A 17,735-nucleotide genomic window follows, 5' to 3' on the forward strand; every position below is an offset into this window, starting at 1 on the left:
CCAAGATACTACAATATTCGCTACACTCGGAAACTTGCCCCATAATGCTTTGCGGGCATTTCTTGTACAAAACATTTTTGCCCATAACTCACTGTCCTAGAACAATGGGACCACCATCAAAATGGTCAGCACGACAAGCTCTCTCTGTCTAGGTTATGTGCGGGTCCCCACACTAGGTTGGGGGGACCCCAAAATAATAATATGAATAAATATAATAAATAATGGTAATATTTTTTTTTTGTTGCTGCAGATAGAGGAAGAAGGTAAATGTAAGTGATTTAGGGCCAGATGTAGCAAAGGTTTTTACCCATTCTGTCTATAGGAAAAAGTGTTCGTACATATGACCCTTAGTTATATCCAGGGCCACTGGAATTATGTGACAGAGAGGACCACATTATGCAGCAAGGTTGACCAATTTATGTGGCAAGTAAAGTCCAGTTATGCATTTACAACGTCAATAGTTCCAACTCAAGCAAATGTGAGTCCTGTTGCATTGCAAATGCTTGTTTTATTGGCAGTACACTGACAACCTTAACTTAAACGTAGAAATTAGATGTGGTTGTGGCAGAGGAATACAGAGAATATTTTGAGCAATGCCAGCAATGTGACCAAAGTGACACCATGTCTCCCATGATTGTAGGTTGATGTTCTTTGTTTTTGAGGAAATCAATTTGTGGAAGAGTTGGGAGGCTCATGGACATCTGCTTGTGAGCTCTGAATGGAGATGTTTTTAGAAAGTTGACATTTTCCTGCCTTAACCATTTGGTGCCTGCATCCTGTTCCCGGCTCACAGGACTGAGTGTAGTTGGACTTTGTTTATGCCTTCCAGGCAGCCACACAATAGAGGGATTAGGTGTACCTCAATGGGGCATCAGCTGGCAGGATGTGGGGCGGAGCTGAGTAGAGCCCCACTTGCAACTGAATAGGCTGTGCCCTGCCCTTACACAAAGGACTTGTCACTACTGCATTGTTCATGCAGCCAGCTTGGACCCAGGGAAGCGGAGGTAGGAAACCTCAAGGACTTCAAAGGGAATTCTCTAGAAACTTCTACTTCAAAGTGGGCACCAGATATAAATATTGGACTGCCACTCTGCTGCTCTGCTACCTTGCTGCTCTACTGCTTGCTGCCCTGTAAGGAAGACTGGAGCTGCACCCTTTGTCCCAGGCTGCAGTGACTCCAAAGGTGAGCCAGCTGACCTTCTGTTCTGAGCTACAGGGACATAACATACTCAAGAGGCTGCAAATGCCCAGCTGACCTGCGGCCCCCACCTGCTCCCTGGACCTGCAACTGGACCTGCAACTGGACCTGCCTGCGGCCTGCTGGCCTCTGCTGGAGTGAGTTCCTGAACCCCAAGTGGTCCCCCTCAGGTCCCAGACCCTTGTTGTGGCCCGTTGACCCCTCCTGAAGTTTTGGGCTCTTCTCGAAATTGAACTGGCGCATTCGCGCCAAGATCTTGCCTCCTGTGCCGCCCTCCTTTCAGCGAACCTGACTCTCTGCAACCAATGTCTGACGAAGACGACCAGCATCGCAAGATCTGCACTTCACCCTATAGCACCGACAGCTCGCCGCCAATGCGAAGCTCGAGCAATGACTGTCTGCAGCACCCAAAAGGATCTTTGCACTACAGCAACAACTATCCACGATGCCGGACCTGCTCTTCGCACTACATCGTCTACCATTCATATGCTGTCCCTACTCCTCACGGCTTCTTCCACTGCAAGGGAACTCTTCCCACTGGACTCTGAAGGAAACTCTTTTGGTGGGACTGATTACGGCCAGCACTCCATTTCATTTGGCCTGAACTTGTGACTTTCACCCAGTCTCACATGGCCATGGCTGTGGCTCCTTGTGCTTTCTGCCACTATTTTCTTAAATCTTTAAAATTGCATATCTCTGGCTCTATTGATTAGATTTTTGTTGTGTTGATGTTAAATTATTGATTAAAGTTTACTCTATTTTTCTACATTGGTGTAGGATTTTTCTTGTGTTGTGTTTACACCTTATTATTGTTTGCAGTGCTGCATAAATAGTTTACATATTGCCTCTAATTTAAGCCAAAATGCTTTTGTGCCACACTACCAGAGGGTTAAGCACAGGTTAATTTGGGGTTTGCTTGCATTTCAGCAGTAACCCAGTTTCCTACATACCCCATTTACATTTTCCCAAAATTCCAATAGAAACAGTATTAATGGTGTAGAATGTGCATTGTACATGCCACATGTGTGGGGAGTGATTAATTTTGTCCCTGGAGTACTCAATTTGTACAAGAGTATTATGAGATGTCGTGTTCTGAATGTACAGAGGCACTTTTCCAAGGATGATTTATAGACATTCCACAGAACATTAAATGTAATCCTTTGGGTCACTGGGAGCCATTGGAGTTTTAGTGCAAGATGACCAAGGCACACAGAGGTGCAAAGTCCAGCAAAGTTTGTAGGAAAAAGGTATCCCTGGTAGTGTGAATCCAGAAGCGGAGAAATAAGCGCTGATTCCAAGTTGGTGTTGAACAGTGTCGTTTATTCACAGACAGAGTTTGTCGTAGGTAAGATTCGTCTTGCAGAAAAACAGCCAACACGTGTTTCGTCACACAAGTGACTTTATCAAGGCTGAAAAACATTAATCAATACACAATGGTATGTATAAATGTAAAATAAGTCTGCGTTGTGTCAGCAAAAAATGTTCTTAAGGAACTAAGATGTGCCCGTGATCCGCTTCTTATATATGTGTGAGCATGCACACGCTAGTGAGTAGAAAGTGAAAAGACATGGCAAACCAAGAGATCTCTTTAAGTTCTCAGTTGGTTATGAAGTGAGAGCAAAAGAGAAGAGAGTGAATTAAACACAGGTGAAAGTCCAGTAGTGAGCGTGTAACAGTTTAAATGTTAATAGTTATGTGTCGGAGAAAAAACCATAGATCATGTGTGCTATATTAGTAGAAATTATAAAGACGCGAGATGTAAGAGAGAGAGGAAATAACCCACAGAAGACTCCAATCAAGGAAAAATACAAAAGGATGCGCTATATAGCGCGGTGAAGGAGAGTTATGCTGTGAAAAAATAGATCTAAAAACATACCTGGGCCCGTCCGGCCAAGGAAAATGTAACAATAACCTGTATGCAGGTAAGTAGTAGTTGTGTGCTAAGTTTGGCAAGGACAGTAATTAATGGTCCAGTAATCAAAAGTAGAGACGGTAAGGCCCTGATAAGCCTCCAAAGTGGTCCTAAAATATAAGAGAGTCAATAGTGAAAAAAGGGACACAGGAAGTACCTGGAGAGAGCCCCTATGGATATGAGATGTAAACAAAGTAGGAGGGAATGGGGGCCTAATGGTAAGTGCTTGTTGTTACGAAGGAAATTCTTAAAGCAGCTAGGAACGTAGATTGAGAGGTCATAGTAATTAACTGAATGTGAAATGCTCGGAACACAGCAAAAGGCAGTGCACGTACAGGGAGGTGCAGGGTTAAGCGTATATAATAAATACGTGCATTAAGCAATAGGGCAGGCCCGGTTAAGAGCGCCCGCTTGTATCCCAAGATGTCTGTTAAAAATATAGGAAGCCACCCGAAAAACGGGGTGCTCGTTCTGTGTCTCGGTTAACTTAGTGAGAGATAAACGCAGTCGGCGTTTAAGAAAAACTGCTGTAAACTGTAGTTTTTAACACAGTGTAAAACACAGGCAGCGAGGGTATAAAAATGGTGGGAGGGGCACAAGATCGTAAGTGTCAGACGAAAAGTCTGATTAAAGTTAGCAAGTTACCTGGTTAGAGCAGCGAGGCACACCGGTACATCCGAAGAAACGCGTCTGGGGTCTGAAAGCCCCGCGCGTTCTTAATATGCGATCAATTACGGTGAAATAAAGGTAGGACTAAGCTATCTAGCTGTTGTGAATTAGTGTCGTAAGAAATGGAAAAGGAGGCGGCCATTTTATAGAGGTCAAGTAAGCACTGACAAACAGAAGCTAAATAGTGGAAGAATAGCTAAGAGGCACGAATGTCTCTGTTGTGCCAAGTTAGTCTGCATTATTTAAAAAGCAAGAAAAGCGTAAATATTGAGACATGCTGTTGCCAATAAAGAGTGGAGTATGAGGGTGTGTAGGAAAAAAGGTGTCCATAGCTGGTTAGTGTGCCCAAGCAAGAGCGGAATGGGTTTCTAAAGATACCGTGGAGACGAGGTGAAGGAGTGAAAAGAGTACACATGACACCAAATGTTATAGTTACATCCACGTATGATGCATATATCCATAGTAATGTATACCTTGTGGTATGTACAATGTAAAGTACGCAGGTTTAAACATAACAACGTCAGACAACAAAAAGTAATGGTAAGAATGTAAGTAGAGCAGTGAGTATACTCTATGACACATATAGAGCGGCCGATTCAAATGGTGCAATTGTCAAGGGGGTTTATAGTTCAAATTGATGTGACGAAGTGCAACATAGAAAACACTTGAGAGGTGCATGTTCATGTACTGACTCTTATATAAAAACTTACTTAAATGTACCAATGAACATACAGCAATGGATTTTATTACGAGAATATTCACAAAACCTAAAGGTTCAACACAGAGCTATGTGAGGAAAAAATGCAGTTCATGGTCAGTGTTTAGTCCATGCTCAACTGTACGGAGTTTCAGAATCCACCTAGCCTCACACCTCCGAAGGTCCCTGGTTCTGTCACCCCCTCTAGGTGAGCCCGTAACCTGGGCAATGCCATGAAATCTGATGTTTAGGAGATCCCTCTCGCCATGCAAGGTATTAAAATGAACGGCCATTGGGTATGTGGTGTTAAAATTCCTTATAGCTCTTATGTGTTCTTGTATACGTTCTTTCAATGGACGTATCGTGCTGCCAACATAAATCAAGCCACATACACATATGATGCAATAGACTGTAAATCTGGTGTTGCAGTTGATAAAACTCGTAATTCTGTGAATGGTTTTGGTATTGTACATGAAAGAGGTGGTTTTGTTGAGAGCCATTTGGCACGAGATGCAGCAACCACATTTAAAAAAAACATTGGGTCTGGCTGGGATCCATGTTGAGGAGCGTGTCTATGTATGGGGCATTAGAAAGCTGGGGCATAAGATGTTTCTTAATGTGCGCCCTCTGCTATGTGTCATAGTAGGTGAGTTGTTAACATAGTTCCTTAGACTAGAGTCCAGTAGTAGTAAATGCCAGTGTCTCTTAAGGACACGAAATATAGTTTTACTAGCAGGACTGTATTGGGTGATGAAAGAGATACGTAGTTTGTTAGGTGTTTTGGGTGGTTTTTTAGAGCCCCTAATAAGGAGCGAGTGTTGGTCCTTCGAGGATATGCGATTGATGGCTGTAGAAATTAGTTCTTTAGTATAACCCCGTGCTTGGAAGCGGTGTGTCAGATTGTTGAGTTCTTGTTTAAAGATGTCAGAGTCGGTGCAGTTGCGCCGAACTCTGATCATTTCCCCGTAAGGAATTGCTCTGATTTGCGTCATGGGATGAGCGCTCTGCGCATGTAGGATGGAGTTACAAGCTGTTGGTTTCCTGTACAGTCTGGAGGTAATCCTGTTATTGGTGACATACAGGAGAAGGTCCAAAAATTCAATTTGGGTATGGTCCACCTTGTGTGTGAAAGTTAGGTTGAAATCATTTGTGTTGAGGTGATGAATTAATGTATCAAGATCAGAAGTATTGCCTGTCCAGATTGCTAGAATGTCGTCAATGTATCTCCCCCAATAGAGAATATGTTGGGTAATATGTGTCGGGCATTTGGACCACAGATGTATCTTTTCAAATTGGCCCATGTACAGGTTGGCATATGATGGAGAGAATTTTGCACCCATCGCTACCCCCTGGCATTGACGGTACCAGTTACCATTGTGTAAGAATACATTGTTCTCAAGTACCAGGCGCGTGAGGTCAAGGAGCATGCATGTGTGTTCATACAGGGTAGCATCACGGGAGCTGAGAGTCCTCGAGAGCATCTCAAGACCCTTTTCGAGAGGGATCGATGTGTAGAGAGAGCTGACATCCAAGCTGACAAATATATAGTCATTGGTCCATTCGATGTCTTCCAGTTGGCACAGTAGATCTCTAGTGTCCTGGATATAGGATGGAAGATTTCGAACCAAGTGTTGGAGAAAGGAGTCCATGTATTCGGAGATATGTTCTGTAGGAGAACCAATGCCTGAAATAATAGGCCTGCCTGGTGGAAAGCTGCCTGATTTGTGTACCTTGGGTAGGATGTAAATACAAGGTGCTCGAGGTGCTGCAACATGTAAATATTTGTATTCTAGGTCAGACAAGAGACACATATTCTTCCAATAGGTCAGTTTACTTTCTATTAGAGTGGAGATGCCAGGGAGAGGGTTGGACTGAATAGCAGTGTATGCCTGTGTGTCATCCAGTTGTCTATTGATCTCCAAGATGTAGTCTGATCTGTTCATGACCACCACATTGCCCCCTTTGTCAGCTTCCTTGATTACTAGATCTGTGCGTTTTGAGAGTTCCTGCAAGGCCATTATTTCTCTGTGAGTCAAGTTATTCTCGTATTCTCGTGTTACATTACGGAGGTGCGGCACCTTCACCGCCACTACCCTTGTACGCTTTTTTTTTTTTTTTTTTTTCCATTGGAGTTTTACCAGAGCTGGAGTTGAATGGTCTTATTTCGTAAGGCTTACCCAAAGCCTAGTAGTCGTGTGCCGAATTCTGTGGAGTTTCTGAATGTCTTTATTTGAACCACCGTAGTCTAAATGTGACCCTGCAACTGCTCCTGCATGCCCTATTCTGTCGTTCATCTCGTGTAATGAAGACGTTTCTAAGCATCATGATTATGGCTCCCAGTTTTATGATATTTATATTTTTTACATTTCTGTCTGTATTTATCCATATTTAGTTTTTGATAATTCTATCTCTGTTTATCACTATTTATTTTAGGCTTTGTGAAAAAATGAAGCTGAAACTATTATATTTCCATATTTATTTAACCGAAGAATGTAGAATTTTATTTAGAAAATATGAAACTTTAGGCTCAATCTTATGCATATATACTGCTCTTTAAGCATCATTATTAAAATGCATCAGTATTCTTCTTAGTATTGCTATAGATTAGTATGTCCGGTTCACATAATTGGCATTATAGCACAAGTGACAGGATTAACTTTATGGGAATCCACTCTTCACAATCTGCGTATGAGTAACTTATGGTGGTCAGCCACGTTTAGATTGTTATGATCGATTCCACTCTTCTGATTCTAAGAACAGGTTTCATATATGTTCAGTTTTGTCCTTTTGATCGTAAATCGTGTAAATAACCCTCTCAATGAGACTATCCAAATCTCTGTCAACCATTCTTCTAGCATTATCATAGACACAGATTTTCAGTGTCTGAGGAAATATATCTTGGTTATTAATAATGTTGTAGTTAGCCACCTGCTACTGTGGGTATTCAATCTTATTCTCCCAAACATATCATGCAAAAAGGGCGATATGTGCTCATGACGGTATGTGGGAACTAATTGTACCCTGCAATTGATGCTATCTACCTGCCCAGTAAACTTGTATGCTGCGGTAGTGCAAGAGTTATGTAGGTGAACAAATACTGTTCGGTTACATCTCCAACACTATGTGTATGGTCAAAGTCTTGATCGCTGTAGTTTTACAAGGGACCAATGCCAATCAAGATTTTAAAATATAGAAATGGGAGAATAGCATCCCTAACCTGTGTGTGTTCAGCAAGGCAGATGAGCCATCTGTGTACTACTCTCTTCCTTGTAGTCTTTGCCAAAATATTTTTGAGCTTCCCATTGTGAAAAGGTGAAAATATGTTGGATTATTGGGCCATAACGGTGAAATATTAATCCTTATAATGCCCCCTGCCTTTGAGAAACTTTGTTTCAAACAATGGGTAAGTTGCCTGTATTCTTATGCACAGATATCATTTAGTCCGAAGTTCGTTTTGAGGGTTTGGAATGACTTCAAACCTCTATAGTTATATAATTGTTCTAAAGGTTTCACTTTCTTGGCTGTCTGATGACAGAGGTATGAAGTCATTCCACTCCCTCAGAGCAGACTTCGGCCTGATTGATATTTGCAGAATTGTCTTACGAATTAGATGGGTAGCTTGCCAAATACATACTTGTAGCCTGGTGTCATAGACATCTTAATCACTTACACTTCGAGGGACCCTGATCTCTGCAGCCAAGTTCACCAACCTTCACTCGTTGACTGAAGAGCAGCCACAAAGACATCCCTGTCAACCGCACCACAACCGGAGCTTCCTTTGAGCATCTTTTGCCTGCATCCTTGAGCATCAGGACCACTCCATTGATGTCTATGGCTGTTGTTCTGTAAAGTTTTGATCTTACTTAAAAAATGCTATGGTGACCAGGTAACTGTCCAAAGTCTTCACTCTGGTCACACACCCCGGACCTTTAACCTGTTGGTCAACCAATCCGGGCCAGAGTAGCCAAAATAACTGTTTCAAACTTTTCAAAAGTTTCCAAAGTTTTTGTGGACCAGTGCTTGTTTACTGTTCCACTTAACAGTGATAATATGTTTGAAAATCTGTACCTCTAGAACCATCCGTTGGATCTTGTTCACCAAGGTCTCTTAAAAACTCATAAAAATATAATCTATTTTTATAAGTTGGTATTTTCTTTCTTTCGTGTGTTGTTCCTTTCCTATTCCTTTGTTTGGTGCTTTTAAATGCTTTACATATAGTTCCCTTGGTAAGCCTTACTGCTTGCAGGCACTGCTACTGGGATGTTGTGTGACTCTCATGATTCCACAAGACTGCTGGACTTGGGGCGGCAGCACCACCACATGCCGGTGACTGAGTCTTTCCCACATCAGTTTGGCAACTGTCGGATTCAGGATAGGTTTCAATATTTTTTTTTAAAAGCAACCTACGATAAAATGCATGAGCTACAATGATAAAGATAATGAGACATAACAGAATTATCAGTGATGTAAAAATGAACAGCCCCAACATATTGCAATGAGCATGGATAAATGATTCCTACCTGATGCCTAATCTCTAGCCTATAGTGAGAGCATGGCAGTGTTAGCCCAATCTGTCCTTTTTGAGTCCATGAGAGATGCACCCACCCCCTTTACCTTGGCACAAGGGTCTGGCCTCCGTCTCCTGATCTGGCTGAAGAGACAAGGCTGAGGTCGACTACAAAATGGCGTGCAGCATCAATGGAATTTCCTGGCCGGAAGGACCTCTCTAACGACCCTTGGCCCACATGGTGTTTATATAGGTAACCACGTTTTGTTCTGCGAAGTAGGCCTGATGTGAACATGTACCTAAGAGTTAGATTGTTTATGCTGTTTTGTGGCAGCCATACCAAACATTATCTTGTGCCATTCTCATTCTGTTCTTGTCAACCCTGGGGGAAGGAACACAATGAAAAAATGTCATGCATAACAATGATAATAACGCGTTCAATAAATGACAACTGATTATGAAACTAAAACATCAACACAGAAAGCAGGCTATTCTGAAATGAATAAATGGAAACAGAGCATGTTATCTAGGTGAAAGGGCACAGGCCGCAGGCCTCAGCTAAGGTAAAATATACGACCCCGAACACGACTAAAATTGACCTACGACAAGGATTGAGCTTGAGGTTAAGTAAAGAAGCTTGACTGGACGTAAGACAGTATTAGTGAGTGTACTGCACAATAAGGGCCCACAGATATATCATATTGTTCACCCAAATCCTCACACATTGGCGTTGTTCTACTGTGCTTAGACATTTTAAGTGAGGTGGTATGGCTACATTCTTCCTCTGTTGAGGTTAGACCAACTCTAGCTCTCTTAAATGAGAGGGTGTAAGTAGACATAATGCTATAAATAATGAGAGAGAGGTGTGGGCTGCAAAGTGGTACACTTGTCTAGGGTAATAGTCAGTCTGATAACTGTTGAACATGAACTGTTAGCCACGGGCTCTACAAGCCTAACCAAGCTAACCAAGACCTGATACTTTTTTGCCATATGCATCTCACCTGACTAGTAGCCCCAGCTGTAAATCGTGTTTATTCTGTCAACGTTGGAATGAAGCTGAACTATGTTTGACCACTATCATCTGTGTAGTGACAGGGGACCTCTGGTGTCCTGCAGTCACACTTGAACCAGTATCTCAGCCTGATGATCTAATGTGGGTATAGGAGAGATCTGTGTGGACATAAATCCCCCTACAACCTGGTACAATTATGTCTTCTCATGTCCATTGATGTGGTAGCCTCCTCCATTAAGCTGCACCACTCTCTCTCTAAGCAATCAGCAAGATAACAAGTGAAAATGTATAGAAGGAAAGAGCACAATATATCACTGTTGTACTATAACCCCTGCTAATCTGTCACCTGGTACCTCCTAGCCATTCCCCATTCCCGTAGCAAACAGGATCTAGTTATAGTTTTTGTAAAGCCTGCAGTTCTAATAGTTCACATACAGCGACTTGCAATAAAACTTAACAGCCATCGCAACTGATCTTTCCGTGCATGATATCTGTTGAGTCAGGACTTTTCTTCATTTGTCCACTCCCTATGTGCGCTCTATAGTCTGGCTCTTTCTTCAGAACCATCTTGTTTCCCTGCAGTCGAATCATCCGAGTTGACTGTGTGTGGTAACAACTTTGAGTTTCAAGTGTCCATTCCTTCTTCGCCCACAGCATTCAGGAACTTTTCCAAGTCTTCAGGTTCATCATACTCTCTCGTTTTACCATCTGTAGTAATCCATATTCATACTGATTCCAAGAGGCCTTACCTAATTTCTCCCTTGTATAGGCAAAGATGTAAACCCGCAAATGTCTTTCTCCAAGGCTTTTTTTCTCATTGTAGAAGTTTGCTGTTATATATGTTTGCTGACATTCATAGTGTTATGACTCATGCATCCTTGCTGCCTGTGTAATCTGTCTTGATTTTTGGTGCCATAAACAACAAGCTAGGATGTGTTGTGTTTTCTGCTCTGTTGTCATTGTGAGACCTGGTTCAATGGGCCCTTTAGAATTCCAGAGGAGTAAAAGGATATTTTTAGAAAATTCAGCTGGAATTGGTCCAGGAAAGGTATCATGTATTTTGCTAGCTTCTCCGAGACCGTAAATATTAGTTTGTCAATCTTCTGTCCTCTAAGACAGTGATTTTTCCTATGCAATTTCCAAATGTCTATGTCCCATTCACACTGTTTGTCTAGCCTTTTTTCCACTCACATCAACCTCTCTTCGGTGAGTTCTAGGCAGCATTGAAAAGCATTAACATCCTTTCTCACCCATTGAACTTCAACTCCTTGTTTGCTACTGCGGTATTTACTAAGCTTATCCATACCTTACTGTGTCCAAGTTCTTTCTGCAAGTTTTGTAAACAGCGTGTCTGGAACTGATCGAGAGATGGATGTTTTTACGGCCATATACTTGTCGTCTTGTTTAGGTCTTTCCTTATTTGCAACGGATTCAGAGAATTAAAGCTGTCTCACTGATTTTGCCTTTGAAGTATGCAAAAAGGCCGTCCACTAGGTATGACGAAGCCGGGATTACACGTTTATGCACCTGATTTTCCCTCTCTCGAGCTGTATTGGAATATACTGTCTAGAATAGACCTAAACTGGCACGATGGAGAAATCCGTGCATTGACAAGGTCTTGTTCTCATCTACTGTCATACATTTGCTGTCTTTGCTGCTTAATCATACAACAGAAAATAGGGATGGTACATTTGCTGCGTAGCCAGATCTGTGTGTTTTTATGTCAAGAAATTATCTCAGGTTGTAGAATCTCAGGGTCCATAAGGTCTTCCACTTTCTCAATGACATAGGCACAGAGTCTTCCTCCTCTCTTTTTATGGCTTGCATCATGTTACATACCAAGATGGCCCCTGAAGTAAGGCACCTATATTCTTCTTTTTATTGCAGTATTTGTCAGTTAGGCCTTTCACGATACCGACACTAATTTTCTCACTTTCTTCACCACTGCCTAGAGCCCACCTCTTCTGTGTCATGCCCCAATGTCTCACCGCTTTGTGGCTTGCCGATCTTCTCCTCCTGGTGTTGTCCACTCTCCTCTGGAAACTCGTCTAGGCATATTGCTATTTGGAGCCAACTCTCAGTGCCTTCCACAAACCTCCCTCACTGCATGTGTCCAGTTTGTGAGCTGCTCATCCTCTTTTGGCCTCTGCATCTGCTGTTTTCCTCTCCTCTGTCACAGGTCCAAATCCACACGGTCTCTGCTTCCGCTGAGATTCCACTGCACAGGTTCTGGTACTAAGACCACCCACATGCTGTCTATGTAGACAGTGGCTTGTGCTTATAGTTTCTGGTTTAACTTGGTGCTAGCAAGTGTAGTAGAGCTCTATCAGCCTGCAGACATGCTCAGGTTTTGATATTTTCAAAATATATCAGTTTAGGGGAGTCAGGAATTCAAACCTTTTTTGTTATATAGGTAACTAATATTGAGCAGTTCATAACTAGTGGATTTCCTTCCACTTCCTCTTTAAATTGGGATATGGAATTCTGTGTCTCAAGACATACTACTTAGATGTTTAAATCACATGATTCAAGTTTTAATTAAATTGTTGGTGGGGGTTAATACATTTGGCCATCATACAAAACACATTGTATTGTAATAAATATGGTTCTACTTTACTTTTCCTAGAGGACTGAAAGAGGTTACTGACTTATCAAGGTTCAAGACTCTAAAATACTTGTGGCTGAACCATAACAAGGTAAGAAATTAAATCATCTCAAACCTATTTACTGCTTAAACACAGAATCCCCAGTTTAATCTTGATATGTGAATTAATCTTTACTACTTTTGATGTTAAGTTTATTTTTTGCTATTCACCTGGTAGCATTCACTCATAATTCCTTTTGTCCTATTTTACCAATACTGTATACTATGTACTTAGTTATGCTGTTTGTATAGTGCTTCAAATAAAATAAACCGTGGCGCAACCATGGGGTAACCCTGTATACCCAGTAACCTGGGTTTCATACACAGCAACAGTGAAAATGGCTATTTTGGATTCTTTTAGCTAGGCAGTTCATAACTCTAAGGGGATTCATTAATGCATTCCAATATTATTAATTGAAAAATTGATTGAAATGTTGCAGCTCATGTATGTTGTGAAAATAGTGAATAAACAATGGAATCTGTGAAACCACTAATGCATACGTCAGAGACTGATACACAGAGAGTTTGCAGGGTCTAATCTCATTAATTGTATTACAGAGAAAATTTGATCCAGTCCAGAGCTAAAGGTTATCAACTTTTTAACCCTACCAATACTTTAAGATGGGGTCTTTCTCGCAAAAATATTGTATGCACCTTTGTAAAAGTGGAACCTATGCCAATATGACAAAAACAGTGGGATTTGGCAAAGCAAAATTCTTTAGCCTCATGTAGTCAGTAACAAAAGGAGTTACAGAATCCCAAGCCTCTATAAAGAGAAACAGAATTGAGCTCCATAAGGGTAATTTCCTATAGGGAGAAAGTGTGCTCATGTAGAAGAAATCATGAAAGAAGATTTAGCAGTATTCACAGTCGATTCTTTTTACCAGTGGGAGCAGGCAAAAATAAATAGACTGAGTCTGCAGCCACGTATGCATGCATGTCATGACTCAGTGAAAACTTTAAAATGTGGGCAAGGAATTCATCCAGAATAACAAACGCACATAAGCTAGTATTGATACATATTTAAAGGCCAAACCTATTTTACAAAAATACTACAATCCAATTTTGAGAAATACCTAAAGGTATCTATAATAAAGACTTCTGCCCTGAGGAGATGTTGGCCAGCAGAACCACTTAATTATTGCCAGGTCCAACAAAGATTAGATCTAGCTCCCCTGATTAATTGAAAGTCAACAAATTTTTTATAATAAAAAAAAAAACATGGGAAAAGCTATCATAAGCCGGTAGCATCACTCAATGATAGCTAGGTTTGTATAGCGTGGTCATAGCTAATGATTACACAGAACCACTTTACATGCCTAACAACTGTTAAAATTCAACAAAAATAGCAGAGCATGAGCAATGAAAACCAGGTAGATCAAAAACAACGGAAAGATTTTGAAGTATTTCTCAAAGCCAGAAGTATGGAAACTAATTTTATCTTGGGTGGCAAGAAGTTGAAGGGGCATTTGACAGCTCAGGAAAATGCTTCAAAAATGCTTCTTAGACAGGCTTGATCTGCTTCAGCTTGGGTTCCTAAGGCAGTGCCATAACTTATGGTGGTTAGTGAGGCAATGGATCTTTCAAATAAAAGCTGTGCAATAAAATGTGAATTTGATTCATGTTTCTAAGAATTTACTATTGAGAGTGTGTAGCAGAGGGGTGCTGTAGTGCTAGCTTCACCCTAATGGCGACATTAGCTGCCACATGGTGGTGGATTGTAAAGGAGTCAGTACATAGACTGTAATTAAAGAGTGAGCATTAACTAAAACAGATACTGCTTGGCAGATGTCACAAGTGATTAGGAATTTATTTTCTAAAGATGAGGTGATAGCATTCAGTTAGCAGATTAGCTGCATTAAGTTGTGAGTGGACTGGAAAATACACTGTCTGAAACCGATTAATGGAGGAAGTGTTTCAGTTTTTCAATATCCACACTGCCTTCACCATCAAAGATCACTTTTTAAGGAAAACCTCAGTAGAAAAGTAAAATGTATATCAGAGACGTGCCACCACTACACTATTACAATAGTGTAGTTTACTCATTACCAGCGTATTTATCCCTTGAAATGGCTACTGCTCCCAAGGCAGCATCTGCTGTGGGGAGATAGGATTAGAAGATCATAGCAGCATAGAAAAACTATCATCATGGCCTCTGGAAATAGATCTCCAAAGTGGGCATCCTGTTCTAGCACCTCCACAACAAGTGTCCCTGACCTGCAGGAAGGTTTCCTATCATGTTGGGGTTTTTAAAAAAAACTGCCTTGTTTCAGTGACAGGTCCCTGATAAATGGAATGCTGACTAAAATTACATTTGATGGGCCACCCTAAAGTGGATAGCCCATCAAGTTGCATTCAAATAGGAGATACCAAATTGGAAGAGTGTAGATAAGACATTCCTCCTTTTTAGAGGAATCTACCACCTTCCTCATGATGAGTCCCTGAGCTCTTTGGACAGAAAGGTGCTTATGAGTTCTCTGAATGGTAAGCAGCACAAACTGATTGGTAAAGGTTTCCGCTCATACAGTAGCGCTTAATTTAACATCTTAGTTCTTGACTGTGGGAGATGGGGTGAGCATGTCAGAAGGGTAGCATAAAATAAAACGGATAGATTCAGGAGTAGCCAAGGCAGGTGAAAAAAAAGGATGTATATCTTGGTGAAGTTCAGCCTTAGACAATGGAGAGCCTCAGTTGACTAATGTTTGTACGATGGAGATTTTCGTTTAGAAGAGTAAAGTAAGTACAGTTATTAGATAGTAAGTAAACCCATTGTAAGAGACATCAACAGGCACATTTGTGGTCTCTGTCTTTCTTAGTAGATACCACAGTGGATACTTCTGCAATTCTTCAATTATCTTAATTACTTTATTGAGAATGTCCTTGTCAAAAATGAAAGTTGTATCAAGCAGTAAATAGGCCAACACATGTTTTGCGACTACCGATGTTGCTTGCTCAGGGCCAAAAGGATAACTAAATAACAATATACACAAAGAAGATCTTCTTCACAATGGTCAATTATCCAGCCTGAGAAAATGCAACACTCTGACATAGCAATGAATTAAACAAGTGCCTAGAAAATCATTTAAAGAGTGACTTCAAATTCGGGATGCAGTATTTTGCATGTATACATCCATGGTTCATTTACAGCATGATAATGGAATCCAATCTTAAAGTTACAACCACACTTGTAACCTTGTGTTTCCTAAAGGTCAATTTAGAGGGTTAACAAAAGAGTTCTGGGGATTCAGGCTTAGGTTATGATGACTGTCACTAAAGTTCACAATGAGTGCCAGGAAACTGAAGGCATAATATATCCTTATAGCCCACCACCGAGGGCTATACTGGTTGTTAAAGGCCCTGCACTTGAGTTATAGGACCAAGTTTCAGACGAGGGTGAGGGCCTTTAACAATTAGTAAGGCAGAAGGGCCAAAAGGCTATTAGAGCATTCCACCCTCTGAGAGTAGAATGTTCTAAATTAAAAACGGAGACATAGGAAGACAGACATTGGAATGTTGGTGCTCCGGGCTTATACCAGCCATAATAAGCCTGGTGCTACTCTATTGACTTCAGTGGAGTGCTCAACATTCAAATGTTCTAATAATTGATTAAGATCAGTTAGCAAATTACGAGGATGGCCTGTCAGATGTCATGCCTGTAACTCCAAGGAAAGAGAGAGCAGGAACAAGTGACAGCAGTCAACAGTGTTGGACGCAACATAGAAAATGGAGGAGAGGTGGTGGTGTTATAGTGGGCAGAGATGAGACAGCTTGAGATATGGGTTATAATTGTTTTGGTGGAGTAGAATTTATAAGTTCCTGATTATAATGGATTCAGTATGTAGTTCTAGAAGAGGGATTGAGTAAACTACCTGAATTCTAGAAGCGCAAGGGATTTGGCAAAGAAGGAAGTTTACCAGATGAGCCGTTGATTGAAGGGGAGATTCCATTATCAGCTGGCTATCTGAGCATGAGTTGTACAATCACTTTTTAAAAACATATTTACATTTGTTATTACTGCACCTTGCATGGCAAAAGTAGGAAAACAATATTGGAAATGGGCCTTAATTCTTAAAAAAATGTGTTATAATTCTTGGTAATGGTGTGAGTAAACTATTTAAGGCTTTGGTATAGAAGGCATTTCAATTCACAGTAATTTCTTTGATGAATTAAGAACAACATACCATGTATAACAACTGTTCTCACATTTCAGATACAGAAAATAACATGCTTGACAAATAACTACTGTCTCTCCGAACTATATCTGAACAACAATGAACTCAAAGATATATCAGGTACTGTCATATTTTCACTGATTTTGATATAAATATAAATATTAAGAAGAGAAAACATTTTAAACGACTCTACACCTCTCCAAAGCTGTCAGGGCTCCTAAACCAGATATTTGTGCTGATTACACATGCGGTTCAATCTCCATAACTACCCAAGTGTTCTAAAATGCACTTACAGTTTAGAGACACAGAGAAACCATGGGAACGACAACAAATAAAGAAAATAAGGGGTGACACTCCAAGTGTTTTCTGAGGCTTCTCTATCAATATTGCTAAGAAGATAACAGAGGTTGTTAAAGAATAACTACATGTCAGTTCAGTAAATCACTTTAGGCTGTAAATAACCCTGACAATCTTTAGAAGGCTCTGAGAACCAAAGGCACACCTAGTGTTCAGACAAGACATTGCATATGAGTAAGGAAGAGAGATTGTGGGTGCACATTGGGAAACTGTAGTAACGCAAAAAAACAAGAAATGTACTCAATCCAGCTTCCAAAAGGTATTTGTAGAATAACGTGATAATATTTACGTTTGACTTTACATGTGAGCATGCACATTAGGTAATATTTTACTGTATGCCTGGTGCTTATATGTATAGGGTGGCTTTAGAGGAGATGTGGTGTAGTATGTTTATTGTTGACTCTGGGATCAGGTTTCTATATCAGCTGGCAAAACATCTCATTTTCTTGTGCCTGAAATTTGAAAAAAATGTGAAAAGGCAAAAAGTATCCATTGTGTACTTTCAATTAATTCATTCCATCACTTCTCTGGATGATCACATAATAGTTTCGGTGATCAGGTCTCAAC

General features: G+C 40.8%; 1 protein-coding gene across 5 annotated transcripts in view; it reads left to right on the forward strand.

Moving 5' to 3' along the window:
* The window catches only part of LRRC72 (leucine rich repeat containing 72), an 87,344-nt gene that overhangs the window by 23,309 nt on the left and 46,300 nt on the right, over nucleotides 1-17,735 (forward strand). For all 5 annotated transcript variants that reach the window (XM_069211803.1, XM_069211807.1, XM_069211806.1 and 2 more), the window contains exons 5-6: nucleotides 12,622-12,691; nucleotides 16,850-16,931. In XM_069211803.1, the coding sequence (XP_069067904.1) occupies nucleotides 12,622-12,691; nucleotides 16,850-16,931 (152 nt within the window). The remainder of the gene's footprint in view (nucleotides 1-12,621; nucleotides 12,692-16,849; nucleotides 16,932-17,735) is intronic.

This window comes from Pleurodeles waltl, chromosome 10, assembly GCF_031143425.1.
Source record: "Pleurodeles waltl isolate 20211129_DDA chromosome 10, aPleWal1.hap1.20221129, whole genome shotgun sequence".
NCBI lineage: Eukaryota > Metazoa > Chordata > Amphibia > Caudata > Salamandridae > Pleurodeles > Pleurodeles waltl.